The 14,517-nt window shown below is 39.4% G+C and overlaps 1 protein-coding gene across 7 annotated transcripts in view; it reads left to right on the forward strand.

The window, feature by feature from the left end:
- The window catches only part of B3GALNT2 (beta-1,3-N-acetylgalactosaminyltransferase 2), a 30,521-nt gene that overhangs the window by 13,331 nt on the left and 2,673 nt on the right, over window positions 1-14,517 (forward strand). For 3 of the 7 annotated variants that reach the window (XM_068414335.1, XM_068414679.1, XM_068414841.1), the window contains 7 exons: window positions 1,190-1,285; window positions 5,605-5,715; window positions 6,393-6,474; window positions 7,750-7,933; window positions 9,552-9,677; window positions 13,525-13,684; window positions 14,093-14,149. In XM_068414335.1, the coding sequence (XP_068270436.1) occupies window positions 1,190-1,285; window positions 5,605-5,715; window positions 6,393-6,474; window positions 7,750-7,933; window positions 9,552-9,677; window positions 13,525-13,684; window positions 14,093-14,149 (816 nt within the window). The remainder of the gene's footprint in view (window positions 1-1,189; window positions 1,286-5,604; window positions 5,716-6,392; window positions 6,475-7,749; window positions 7,934-9,551; window positions 9,678-13,524; window positions 13,685-14,092; window positions 14,150-14,517) is intronic. The other 4 variants (XM_068414516.1, XM_068414428.1, XM_068414602.1 and 1 more) reach the window with 4 other exon arrangements.

A 14,517-nucleotide genomic window follows, 5' to 3' on the forward strand; every position in this document is an offset into this window, starting at 1 on the left:
CCCCCCAGATGATGAAAAGATGAAATTCACAAAGTGCTATGAGTTAATTTAAATGCCTTTTTGAACGAGCACTTATATCTAATTCCAAGACACAATTTTGATTGCATTTGAGGTTCTAAAGTATTGATAGGTATTAAGGAATAAAAAAATAAAGTGTTGAATATGTTTAAAACGCATGTGCAGAAAGACACATTTGGTGCCTTCAAGCAGAGAGATGCAGGACAGCTGTAATTTTTTCTTGTCTGTCTTGTAGCAAGGCATTTTGGGATTTCTAGAAACTGGCATTATTTACAGGTATTATTTACAGGTAACAATCAAACTTCAGTGATAATTCACCCCACTCCCAAGCTGTTATGGGTTTGATAGAATAGCTTAGTGCTAACCTGGAGGAAAAAAATCATTGAGCATGACTGTTGCATTTGGTGTATTGCATTTATCTCTACCAATAACTTGATAGGCCAATTTCAAGACTTCTGGCTATGCTACAGTAGAAATAATTTTAAATTTAAGGTAGTAATTAAAATTAAGTACAGAAAATACACTGAAGTATGGCTTTTATGATGAACTTCCAAAGAGTTGGGTTTATAAATAGCAAAAAAACCCCACGTATACTGTAATCAGATTTACGTTTGCTAAATGGTAGAGTTCTAAATGTTGAGAGCCTAATAACTTGATCTGCATTAGCTTTTTACTTCCAGTGAAGGAGAAAAATTGGTATCATAGGAGTGCTTGGAGACTGTTTTCTGAAGATTGGGAATCTGGCAATGCAGCATCTTTATGGCATTTGTTATTATCTAAGAGCCATTTGTTGGCCTATGTAATATAGTAGTAATTAAGTTTTAGGGGTCAGCATCCTCTGTTGCAATTAATAGTAGTCAGCTACTTAAACAGCAGATAGAAAGTCTGTGAACTGGGAGATAAGTCTGAGTCTTACAGATGATGTGCTCTGTTGGTTGGATTCTAGCTGAACTTGCACTCTTCTTCCATTGTTGCTTGCTTCCACCATATCAATCCAACACTTGAATTCTGTGGAGTCCGAGACTGCTGCAAGAATAGAACTTTCATAAAGTTCTACACAATCAATAAGCCTCTTTCCATTGTAACTAACTGAGATGATCAAGACTTGCATAATCTCACAGCACTTTTAATGCATGTTTTGTGTTTTTTTTTTCTTTTCTGTTGTTCACAGGAAGCTCTTTTCAGTGCTCGCTTTAGTCCACCAAGCTGTGGAGTGCAGGTGAACAGATTGTGGTACAAGCCAGTAGAGCAGTTCATTTTGCCAGAGGTATGTGCAGTATCAGAACTGCCTGCAGGTCTTTTAAGTCATCTGGAGAGACTGACTGATAAAACTGGCCTTTGCTTGAGGCAGAAAAGGGCAAATGAAAAACTCTAGAATGCTAGGTGAGGGGATATGCTGAAATCCAGAGTTTCTTTTTCACCATCTCATTATCACCAGTAGTTACAAAGCAAAAGCCTGAAAAATACAAATTGGTTAAAAAATTAGATTGGCAAATAGCCGCAATTTCGGAACCCTTTTCAGTTTCTGACTGAAAATTGTACCTGCGTCAATTCTGTGGCAGAGTTTACCAGAGAATGGGACACTTCTTTCTCCTTCCTACTTTTTCAGACATTAGTACACAAGATAGGGAAGGAAGGATGGCACAGATTTCTAGGAACAGCTGGAGAAGAGGTTTCTGCTTCTGATGTACTGGATATAACAGCCAGATATGTGTTACGTTTGCAATGACAGTATTAGTTGAGTAGTTGTAATCGAGAAACTCAGGGCTACTGAAATTTTGGTTATTCCTTTTCTGACAGCACTAGTGAGGGATTTTTCGTTCATTGAACCATGCAAGGAAACAAGAATTAGAACTTCAAGAAGATCTTTAGTAGAGTCTATGTGTAATATACTAGATGGAGTATGTGGTGCACAGAAGACTGACATTTGGGTTTTTAAAACCTGTCAACATCCTACGGCAGAAGTGATTTTTTGGCTTTTTTTTTTTTCAAATGGGCACCCCTCAGAAATCTGGGAGAAGACTGCTTTTTGGACAGTAATGAGCGTTAGCATTCTTACTTGTCCTGAGATACCATTAGCTAAGCTAACGAGGCCGGGTCTAAAGTTGTGCAGGTTTTGTTTTTTTTTTTTCTTTTAAATCCACTTTGGGATTGGGGGTGTAGTCCAAGAGTAGCATTTTGTTATAGGGATATAGAACTTACTTGTGGCTGCTTAGGAAGGAAGGTGATTAAACACTGAAGGAACAGAATATAGGTAGCAAAAAAACCTGATGTTGTTATGGTGAAGGTTTAGTGAATACAAGTTGACTCAGAATGAGAACTCTAGCTCAGCAGACGCTCCCAGGTACAAGGAATTATTCCCAGTGAGCCAGTGATTTCTCACTAGATATGTCAGCTGCCATTTTAGGCTGTTTTGCTTCATTTAAATATTCTCCTATATGACTGGACCCTTGCTGCTGTTTCTGTAAGTTGTCTTTGGATCTGGGTTGTTTTGTTATGCAAGAAATTAAGTGTTTTGTGAAAGAATGGAGCAACAGAAAAGACTGAAGGGGGAGGAGAGGACATTTGGGGCCAGTGTAATCCCTGATTTATTCCCCTGGCTCTGTAAGAATGAATGTATTTGGAAACATGCTCTTTTTAAGGGGAGTCTGCAGCTGACTAATTGGTTTATCATCTTAAACAGTTTTTACTGAATACTATGCAAGTTTGTTATGCTGGCAGGAGACCTTCTGGGTGAGCAGACCTCTTGCAGTATTTTGTGCATATGTTTTGACAATCTAATTTGATATTAAAATGATTCAGGGTTTTTTACTTTTTTAAAAAGAGTATTGGTTAGCCAGTAATTTGGTAGCATAACATGTAAGCCTTTTCCCTGTAAGACTTTGTTCTGAGATACTAAAATTCCAGGCAGTTGTAATTTTGCTATAAATGATTGTGTTTTTCCTGAGAGGCAGATGGGAAGTATTTCATTTAGAAAGGGGATATTAGTATTCATATATTTCTTTGTGTGGGCTTCCTTAATCTGATACGTGTCATGTGCTGAATGCTTACATGATAAGATGATGTTTCTAACGTGGGTTAATAGGGCTTATGCACAGCATGCAGGCTCCTGTGATACTTAGGATGCTGAACCATACAAGATGATTCAGAGGAGATAGAACGCCCACGTGTTCCTATCTACTTGTTTGAGACCAGTAAATTTAGTGAACTGTTTAATTGTCACTAGATGGTTTCTGAGACAATTTCTATTCTCTGCCTTTCCACCTTCAAGAAGTAAAGGATTGTACAGGCTGCTGAAGAGCTTCATTCATCTTCCAGCTGAAGTGCTGCTCTTTCTGCTCGTCTCAGGGAAAGGGAGGGAAATGCAGCATTAGAATAAGCATCTGGCAGGCCAGATTGTCAAAGACAGTATCCATCATTCAGCTTTGGAACAACTGAAAGCGCAGAACCACGAGCAGCTAACTAGAACTCGCACAGGGGCTCTTACAGCTAAGTATTAGCAATGCACTTATTTTATCACAAAGCCATGGGCCGCTTGCATGAAAATGGGACTCCTTACTATGCATACTCTGTATTACTAATGAGGAGTCGTTGGAGAAACAAAAAGCACAGCACCGTTCAACATTAGGAAAGGAGTTTGGCAGGGCTGCATTATGTCAGTACACCTGTTCGGTATTCACTGTAAATGCCACTGTGCTCTGGCAGCAACAAGGCTGGAATTTAAATGGGGAAAAACAGATGATGTAGTCTCAGGTGTGCCACTAATGTTTCACTTCAAGCATTTTCAGGCCTCAGCTTTCATTAAGCAGCTTAGAGTAAGAATAGCTGAAGGCTAAAGTCATTAGAAAAATTTGCTTACAAGTCTCTCAACCTGGAAAATAATGATAGTTCGCAGCTTCGGGACACCTTGCACTGAGGTTCATTGGTAATAACTGATTAAGACTCTTGGTACAAGTTTGAAGTCAGTATCAGTAATAGTCAGTGGTGAGAATTTTAATATTTCTGGTTGCTGAGGAGCGAAAGGACTCTCAGGCTCACTAAACAACTTACCAAAGGTGGTGTCTGTAAACAAGGCACAGAAGTGGGATTAGAGCCCAGTCCCTACAGCAAAAAACATTGGAATGGGAGATGACAGCCACTGCAGAGAAATTGAGCATGTGGGTTTTACTGTGCAGGGTGTTCAGGGGTCCTGCCACTAAAAAAGGTCTTAGTAGTGGTCCATTTGTTTTGCTAACTGACAGGTAATTAAACAAAACAAGGGGAAGGTATTGAGCGTGCAAGCCAGGCTTGAATAAACACTGACTAGCTCCATTATTAGATTATAAAGCTGGCATTATAAATAATAGATGGGAGACTTCTGAAATATGCAGCTGTCATTAAATACTGAGACTGCTGCAGATGTTAAGACCTACTTCTAGAGGAAAGCAAAGAATTGAGCTGAACTCTAAGCTAGATTTAATGGTGTGTCAGTAACTGGATAGTTCCTGGAGAAGGTTTCTGGAGTACAAGGAAGCTAAAATGGGGAAGAGCTGAGAGGTTAGTACAAGTAAACAGACTTTCTACAGCAACAGAGATGCATCTACAAATAGTTGAAACAAGTTGTTTCTCTGTTCCAAGGTCCACACTAGCTACCAGAATTTTTCCTGTGAAATTGGGAGAAACAAAATGGAATGCGCTCAGCTAGCAGTCAGGAATATAATAACCCTACAACTACTCTATACTACCTTGTCATAAGCGTGAAATTACTTTAAAAAAATTAAAAAATACAATACTACCAGTACCCTTACCTGTACAATACACCACTTGTCCCTTTGCATGTTCTCAGGGGTCTTCAGGAAAGTCTTATAAAAAATGGGTAATAGTTTGGACTGTTAGGTGGATTAGTTTCAAGTTGAAATGAAATGCTTTTAAATGCAAGAATTTACACACACGTATATGTGTAAAACCCATGGAGTGACATAACTTAAACTGACAGTTAAAACCAGAAAATTTTAAAGATATTCACTTGTCTTTCTCCTCGTTTCCCTACCAGCCAAGATGTGAGGTCAGAGTTTTGTGACTCTACTACAGTAGCTTGTGACAGCTTTGCCAGGATAAAGGTGGCTGTATTTTCCTCTGAGTTTTGCTGATGTCAGGATTGAGTCTCTGATCTCTGGTTTTGGCAGATAACTAAAAAGCAGCACTTATTTCCAAATCTGCTTTAATGTATTCTCTTTGTAATGTAGGGTTTTATAGTTGATTTTTAAAAATTCACTTCAAGTCACCTTTAAATGCAATCTTAATGATGCTAGAAAGCCAAAGCCTTTTACACTAGACTTCTGTTAAAAGTTTAATGTTCCTAATATAGAGATTCATGATTAGTCTTAAAAGCATGAGTACGTGTTACGGAGTTTCACAGACGTGTTTCTTTTATGTGTAACTTAATTTTTATTGAAGTGTAAGTAAAACATCTATGTTGTGCATTCAAGCTATATGTTGCGTGAAGTTGACTATTTTAAAATTAAAAAAAAACCCAACCAAACTGTTTGATTTTCGTCATTGGAAGTCTTTGAATACCTGCATAACAGTGTTTTGCTTTCTTACCAGAGTTTTGAAGGTACCATTGTGTGGGAAAGCCAGGATCTTCAGGGCCTTGTTTCAAGAAACCTTCATAAAGTGGTGGTGAATGATGGAGGGGGTGTTTTCAGAGTCATTACAGTGAGTCACCTCACCTTCCCTGCCACCGTGTTTCTCTTTTTCCTATAAGTCTTGGGTATTTAGCATGTTGCTTTCCTGTGTTTCTCTGTAAATCGTTAATTCAGTTGAGCTTCTCCTGTTGTCTCAGGGAAAAGGCAAGGTCATGCAAAAAATGATGCTAGTAAGTGCAATTTTATTTTGAAGGTAGTAAAGTTCACCTATTGTCTTTGCCAGGTGTGAAGCAGTATCAGTATGTCATCAGAGATGACAAAATGTGGGTCAAAAATCCTGTGCTAAAATCCCAGTCGATGGGATTAAGCCCATTTTTTGCTTTTCGGCAACGTGTCTCTTCCTGTCAAAATGTTGCTTTCTTAAACATGCTGTGCTGTTGTAATTTAGCCAGAATCACCATACATTTTGCTCTTAGCTTCAAAATTAGTTTTCTAAAAGTTTCGGTTTTAGACTAAAACCACTAGCTTTAGGTGACACTTCAAAAAATGCCACAAAACTTTACAGTTAAAAATCTTAGTCTTTCCTTATGCAAGAAAGACTCCTAAGTCTAAGCTCCTAAACCAGAAGAGCTTTAAATTAATTTCATTCTCAGTTGCCAGAAAACTTGATACCTTAAAATCATAGGGCAAAACACATCAGTAATGAGAGATGAACTAATTTATTTCTTTCCATTAATCTGTCTCTAGCAGGCAGGGGAAGGGTCACTGCCACATGAACTCACAGAAGGTGTGGAGGGAATAGCAGGTGGTTTTATCTACACTATTCAAGGTAAGTGTGCAAAACGTAACATAGCATTTGATGTTATGATAAAACAGGAACTTTCAATTACATTTCTGATGTAAAATTCATGTTATCTCTATGAACTTGATCACCTCAAGTTTTCTTTCTGTTTTTTTATGCCTAATGTCAATGTCCTGATGTTCTTTGCTTGGCCTTTGTCAGCCAGTCCAATTGACTTGCATTTGTCAGCCATTCCAATTGACTTGCATCCCTTTATCTTTTTATTAACAGAAATACCATTTTTATCTAGACTCTCTTCTCTGTCCTTGTTTTTTGCTACCCAAACCCAAGTTAAAAAATGTTGTGCAATGAAATCTTTCCCTGATAATTTTCACATTCTTGCCAGTCCTGATACTGTTAGAAGTACTGTGTCGTGATGTTTAATATTAACTACTGACAAACAGTGACTACCTAGCATAGCCTGCTTTTCCACCCCTGTTGTTGCTGTTTTACACCTATTTCAGCAGAATGTTCAGAGGCTTTGTAGGAGCTCTTTCCAATGTCTAAGATTTTGGCCACGTAGCACTGGAGTTGATGTATTCTTATCGGTCCATCATAGCCGACATAAGCAGTGATTTCAGAGCGTTATTTCCGTGTTTTTGTAGCTAGGCCTGGCAGATACAATTGGGCGGTCCTGTTGTCTTGTCATCTGTGTAGGAGCCTAAACTGAGGTGTGCTAAAGCCCTTCCATCCTGTTTGTCAGAAAGGTTTTTCAGTACCACAAAGTATCTCGTTACCAAGAAGTTCGGTATTCTTGCAATATTTTTTTAGCTTTTATCTGCTGTCAGTTATGTGATGTGGTTCAGCAGGGACCATCTATGCTACATCAAAGCAATGCCAATTTGGTTGTATTTAGTGTAGGATTTTTTGTTTGTTTTGGGGTTTATTTTTTTATGCTAGATATATATGGATAGAAGTAATTGATATAACAGTAGCTTTTTTACTCTACCGGTAAGAGTAATAGTGAAGTCCCAGACAGCTCTTTATATTAAAGAACCTTAAAAGTTGAAACCTTTTATTACTGAAAAGGAAGAGAATACTTCTTTACTTTAAACTATCTGTATCAGACCTTATGCATTTTATTTATGCACTTTTTAACATTTCGTAGAAATTTTTAAATTAATTGTAGGATTTTCATAACCCCATTGAGTTGAACACTTCTTCAGATTCATTTTGTCAGTATGTCATGTATGATCCAAGAGAAACATGTGAAATAGTATGTAGTATGCATCTTTGTTTAATGATGGGTGCTGTTTCTTTCAGAAGGTGATGCTCTTTTAAAAAGCCTCCATACTCGCCCAGAAAGGTTTACAAGTCACATAAAAAATCTTGAAAATGAAGATGCTCTATTGAAGGAAGAAAGCAGTACCTATGACGATATTGTTTTTGTAGATGTTATTGACACTTATAGAAATGTTCCAGCCAAACTGCTGAACTTCTACCGATGGTAAGTTGAAAAGAAAGTATTTTCTCTTAGGAACGTTGCTGTTTGTAGTGCGAGATGATCCAGCATGTTACATTATCTGCAGGTTCCATGAAATACATACCTTATGTGATTTACTTCATTGAGGCATGTAGTGAGTAAAATAACAGGATCTCTATTTCTTGAATGCTGACCCTTGGGGCCTCAAATAAGCATGAGCTGGCAAGACAGGCTTCTGCTCTAAGAGTCCAGGTGTGAAAATTTTTGTATCTCCTTGTAGTTTCTTTTAAATTGTTTCTGACTGAAAATTAGCAGCTTTAGTCTTTTGAAGGATGGCTTTTGGCCAGCTTGTATACTTAGTGTTTCAGTTTGTGGCCATTGACTCTTGTCCTGTCACTGGGCACCACTGAGCAGAGCCTGCCTCTATCTCTTTATACCCTCCCTTCAGGTATTTACATACATTGATGAGCTCCCCTGTGAGCATTTCCAGGCTCAACAGTCCCAGCTCCCTCAGCCTTTCCTCATAGGAGGGGTGCTCCAGTCCCTTAATCATCTCGCTGGACTTTCCATCCAGTATGTCCGTGTCTCTCTTGTACTGAAGAGCCTAAGACTGCACACTGTACTCCAGATGTGGCCTCACCAGTGCTGAGTATAGGGGAGACGGAAGGTTGATAGGAAAAATTTTCATAGTGTATTACATTGTCTGTGGTGATTCTAATAAGTTATTACCTCTAATTTGCAATTCTTTCAATTAGTCTGTTTCAATTAATTGATGTTGCTGCAGAGTAAGAAATATAGCTGACAGTTTTAGTTGCTTGCAAGATTATGCATTTATTTAACAAATTTCATGGTTATGAATGTAACTGAAAAACTGAACCATGCTTTCAGTTCTAAAAAGGGAGTTTAAATGTCAAGACTTAGATCTTTGTGATAATTTCTTACAGGTTAGAAAATTTTTCAGGATTTAGTAATGAAAGGCTTAAGGAAAATGCCTTTCTTGTTAAAAGAAATTACCCTTAAAAACAATGTTCGTTAATCAACCCAGGAATAATCCCTAGAATCTTAAGATGCTTTGGTTATTTTACAAGTGACAGATATTCAACTGTTTCAGACAGTTAAAGATCACTTTTTTCATATTTGAACGGTGCTTTACTGAGGAAGAGTAAGTACCAAGTTGTTTCCACAGATGTTTCTTACAACCTTCTACAGTTGTATTGCCCTTGAACTGTCTGTCTCATCCTGAAGAGTAGGCTACTGACATGTAGCCACTGGCTTTTAACAGCTGCACTGCCAGCATCAGCAGGGATTCATATCCTTCTGAGGTCAATACTGTTTAAGATGGATTCATTAGTAAATCCACCATCTGTCCTGGAGAACAAAACTTCAAGTTTGTTTTCTTCAGCTCATACACAAATCCATGTTGTAAGATCATCATAGGATGCAGCTGTATCTCCTTTCTGTAGGACAACTAGTCAGCCTTGGTCAATAGGGAAAACATCTAAAAAGTCAAGAGTAGGGAAGACATCCTTTCCCTCTTCCTTCCCCCTCTGCTTCCCAAAAAGCCCTTGTGGAGTGTTCTTTTGCGTAACTGTAGTTTGTGGGCTGCAGCTCAGCATCTCATCACTTTTCTTTTTGGCTACAGGACAGTTGAATCAACGAGTTTTGATTTGTTGCTGAAGACAGATGATGACTGTTACATTGATTTGGAGGCTGTTTTTAACAGGATAATGCAGAAAAAATTGGACAGGCCAAACATTTGGTGGGGAAAGTGAGTTGTTTTTTTTTTATTGTCCTTAAGGGATACCATGTCTTTAGTGAACAGTTTACTGCTTTAAATCTGTTTTCATGGGGGTTCCCCTTTTCTACCTATGGAAGCTAGTTATAAAAAGTAGAACTTTTGTATGGGTAGAACTTTGAATCTCAGAATACAGAAATCGATCCTTTACAATAGCTTTCCAGAGCATGCCTTTACAATGAGTTGAACTTGCTGAATATCTTACCTAGTTTTAAAATGTGTTATACATGTCTTTGTCTTGTGGTACTTAAGTAAATAAAAGTATTCCAGCAGTACAGTAAAGTTAAAAGGCAAGTACATACTAGAATTGTAAACGCTACTTTTTTTGAAGCCACTGTGATTTTCCTGGTGGGCTTAAGGAAATGGGGTAAACAGGAGAAACAAAATTGCCTTTATAGTCTGCACTTTATTTTGAAGTCTGTGAATGACAGGCATTGCTACCCATTTTGCTGCTGTCTGAAATGGTAGATCTGATTCATGAATTCTTGAGTGAAGTTTCCCAGCCTGTATTACACTTGTGAATAACTAGGAGGATCAAAATAGCTCATCTCTTCCCTTCCATCCATGGAATCCATTGCTACACTGGTATATCATCCAATGTAGCAGAAATGCTACGCTGCTGTCACATTCAGTATAGCACAAAGGCACGATGTGTCTTCGTGTTACTGTCTGCTTACATTAAGAAAAGCTGGCCTTTGCTGCTACAGGTGTCGTGCTTCACCAGTCTGGTACCGACTGTTGCTTACTTGTAAGGTGATTTAGTAAGGTGTGTGAAAGTGTGTGCATATGTCTCAAAGCATGTGGAATAGCTGGCTATCTTGTGATGACCTCAAAGACCTGAGTGGTGGACATATTTTCTCTAGCCTGCACAAAAACCCTGATTGCCTGGTGCCTGTTAAATTTTCTTGGGACTACCTTTACCACAAGGCAAGGCTAATAGTGAAGGCAAGATACGTTCCTTCTAGCAATGTAAAAGGTCAGGAACTTGATGACAAGATGGAAACCAACTTGCAAAAGGAAAAATAGCACTATGTGTGAGCTACCTAGGCTGCTGTTCCAGCTGATGTAGGGAAAACTCTTCTGGAAAATTCTTGGCTGTAAGAGCTGAGGATGCAATACCAAAGAGATTGCCATCCTTCTCCTTGGTGTCCCTACCTTTGTGTTGCTGCCTACCATGGGCCTGCTCCTTGGCCAGAGTTTTCTGGTTATGTGTTCAGCTCTGTGGGTAACCCCTGAATGTACAGGAGTCTTCTGAGTGGTTTTGGGGGATCCTTCCAAGCTCTTCTACCTTACAACTCAGTGACATCTTGTATATTTAGGCTTGAGCATTAGTGAAAGGGCAGATGAAATGCTGTTAGGCTTCTCTGAGAGCTGGTTCTGGTGTGTAGAGACCTTAACTTCCTGAGCAGAAGGTTAATGTATCTGGCCCTTGAGATGACTTTATTGATGGTCTCCCTTCCTTCTGCTCCTCTGAGCCTGTGTCTGAGAACTCAAACTTTGCATTCTTCACCTAGACCTTATTAAGCTCTCTCTAGTTCAGACAAATTTCTTGTTTGTTGCCCAGTGCTCCTTATAATCTGTTAATAATTAATTCCTGCACTCTTAGAAAAACTTATCAGAGTTCTTGTGAATTCTGAAATTACCAGCTTACTCTGGCAGAAACCAAGGATGAGATCTCAGTGAAACTGGGAAAGGAACACTTTGGATTGAGCAGGACTTGCGCGTGCTGTCAGTTAATAGCCCCTTTCTGATGCCACTTCATATCGTGTGGTGGTTTTGTTCCTTAAGTTTTTTAAATGGTGATTTAAAACTATCTAGCTCATCTAGAGCATTTCAGGACTTTAGGCTGGAAACCCAAGTGGTCCAGGTATCCTACTTCAGAACACGGGGTCGTCTTGGAGAGAACATACTTACCTTCAGTTACTGCTATTCTGTTCTTTTAAATCTGCAGTCAAACAATTAGTCACCCTCAGGCATGAGAGAGGTGTCTTTGACAGATCACCGATCATGTTTGCACATGACCAAATTTATGATGGGGTAGAAGGTACCAAGCTGTTTCTGAGGGAGACTGAATCTGATATGAATGCTGTAAAGAAAAAGGCAGTTCACTGAAGTTGGCTTCCCTACCGTGCTATGGAAAGCAGCGGCAGTTCAGAATGGCACCTTTTCTTGACCTTAATTAGGCCAGAAAGAAACTTCAGATACTTGAAGTTTTCCATGAAGATATATTTCATTTGTAATATGAACCTCCCCTTTTCCTGGGGTGTAAGATACACTGTTGAGTGTAACGTGCTTCATGTTCTAGTAACAAATTTCTAGGCTTGCCTTAGAATAGCCATTGAATGAACTTAGGATGATCAATAATGCTTTCTTCTGGAGGCTGAAAAATGAGTTTTGCTGAGTCTTGCTATAGAAATGGTGTGTTAAGGTATCAAGTAATTTTATTAGGTTACTGACAAAAGGAAGTGACAAGTTGTGCTGGGAGAGAAGAATTGGATAAAACGTCATCTTTTCTGTATGTCTGTAGAGAACTTTATGTAGGGGTGACATCTTCAAGTGTAAATTCTCTAATAGTCACAGTCTTCAGGTAAGGCAAGCGTGAGGTGTAGTGAACACACTGAAATCACTACAGAAGTGTAAATTGATTAGCAAAGTAGGTGCCCCTCAATCTGGAGGGGGTTGTGCCCTTCCTCCTGTGACTCACTAGAGTGGAAGATACTCAGTCTAAAGTGAATTCAGGTATCAGATGTGACTTTTATCTACGTGGTGCTCTCACATGTCAGCTTCAGCTGGGAACGTGTGGAGTCTAATAACAGATCTGTCACTCAACTGTAATTCCTCCCTTACGGGGCTGTTGTCTGAGGTGACAATTCTTAGTACCACACGAAAGCTTTTAGCTGCTTGTGCTCATGACTGAATTCAGCAACGTTTGAACCTGCTGCATTGACATAGTTAGACCACTTAGCTGTGAGTGCATGAAGTACTTGTAAGATAAAAGGAGTGTAATACCAGCCTGCTCCTGAACAGGAAAAGCAGGGTGCTTCTCGCTGCCTGACATAGCAGTTTAACAGGGTCTGTAGGGCCGCATGGTGTGGCGGCAGCGTGTTAAAGCTAGCTGTGCCACACTGCCTGGAGTTGGGAGTCCATGCGGAGAGACCGTGCAGACAAAGCACTGCTGGCTTTCTGCAGGCCTCTAGCAGTAAGTACGATCTTCCTTAGAAAAGACGACTGCCAGGAAGGTTTTTTTGTAATTCAGTGATGGCAGTCTTTGTTGAACATCTGCTTTGTTGAGTTACTTCAGAAAACAGCTTAGAGAAGGTATATAAAAAACCAGTACTTTGCCTTGCTTCCTAGTTTTTAAGCAGCCACTAGTTTTATCAGGAAAATGGGTTGTGTAACATCACTGTAACTGCATGCCTGCTGGAGGCACTGACTTTGTGTTGTGTTGATTAACCACAGGGGGTTGGACACAGATGTGCCTGTTACAGAACACAGTAAGAACGTCTGCACTTACCTGCATCAAGACCCAGCAGGGGGTGCTGACATGCTGAAGACCTAACTGTCAATGTTGCATTTGTTTCTGTTCTGAGAACTTTCTCTTATTGCCCAAGATTGAGACCAAACAATAGTTACACTTTCAGCTGTTGTGTTGGATTAGATGTGTGCCCTAGAGAAATAAGGCTAGGAACCATAATTAGGATCACCTCCTACTTCTTCCTCTTAATACTATTTATTACCAGTGTTACTTCAGTTGTTAGCAGTGTTCATAGGTTTCACAGAGGGCTTTGTATAAACATCTCACATCTAACATGGTCTTCAGTTTCAGACTAAATTGGGCAGTTGATCGAACTGGGAAATGGCAAGAGCTGGAGTACCCGAGTCCTGCGTATCCAGCCTTTGCTTGCGGGTCCGGCTACGTCATCTCCAAAGACATTGTTCAGTGGCTGGCAAGCAACTCTGAAAGACTAAAGACATACCAGGTAGTAAAGCGTTGGTTCAGTTTTTCTCTCTTAAACTGGTCTGGTGAGCAGCATGTGTATTGGGTGAGTTGGAAAAAAGACTGCTCAAGTGTAACTTTTCAGGTTAGTGCTGGCTTTTTGCAGTGCTTTTGGTCGTTAACTGTCTGTTCTAAGTCAAAGCACAACTGTGTTGGACTGAGAACCTCTGGAGCTGTAATCTTGAGTTTTGTACTCTCTTTTATGAACAAGGTATTATCACAGGAAGGCTGGGAGGATTCACTTAACATCTCTAAAATAGTCAGACATAGGTTTTTGTAGTTATCATTTCTTACTGCTGGTACATGATGCAACTTACTCTAGTTCACAAAGTCATGCTTCATGTTTTCCTGGTGCCAATATCTGTATTTTTATTTTAATCTGTTGTCTCAGGGTGAAGATGTGAGTATGGGCATCTGGATGGCAGCTGTAGGACCCAAGCGATATCAAGTAAGTCTGAAGAAATTCTCTGATCTTATGGAAAGAACATGCCTGTTGCTCCAAGCAGCATAAAATAGGGGAAATGTTTTTTCTTAAAAAAAAAAAAAATTGAAACAGCCATTGGATTAAAATCCAGAAAAAACTCAAGATGTATTTAAAAGAAAAACCACAACAACCCTACGAAACAACCTGCTCCCCCCAGCAGCCCCCATCGCCACCTCCCAAGTTCTCTGAATAGGCCTAGCAGATCAGAGAGAGACATATACCTCCAGCTGGTGACGTTTGTGTGCAAAGTTTGTTGCGAGAAACAATGAAAACCTGATTCTTGGAAGTAAAGATTCTTAAAGACTAAATTATGTGTAAGAAGAACTACTGAA

The sequence above is a fragment of the Nyctibius grandis genome, chromosome 1, assembly GCF_013368605.1.
Source record: "Nyctibius grandis isolate bNycGra1 chromosome 1, bNycGra1.pri, whole genome shotgun sequence".
Classification (NCBI taxonomy): domain Eukaryota; kingdom Metazoa; phylum Chordata; class Aves; order Nyctibiiformes; family Nyctibiidae; genus Nyctibius; species Nyctibius grandis.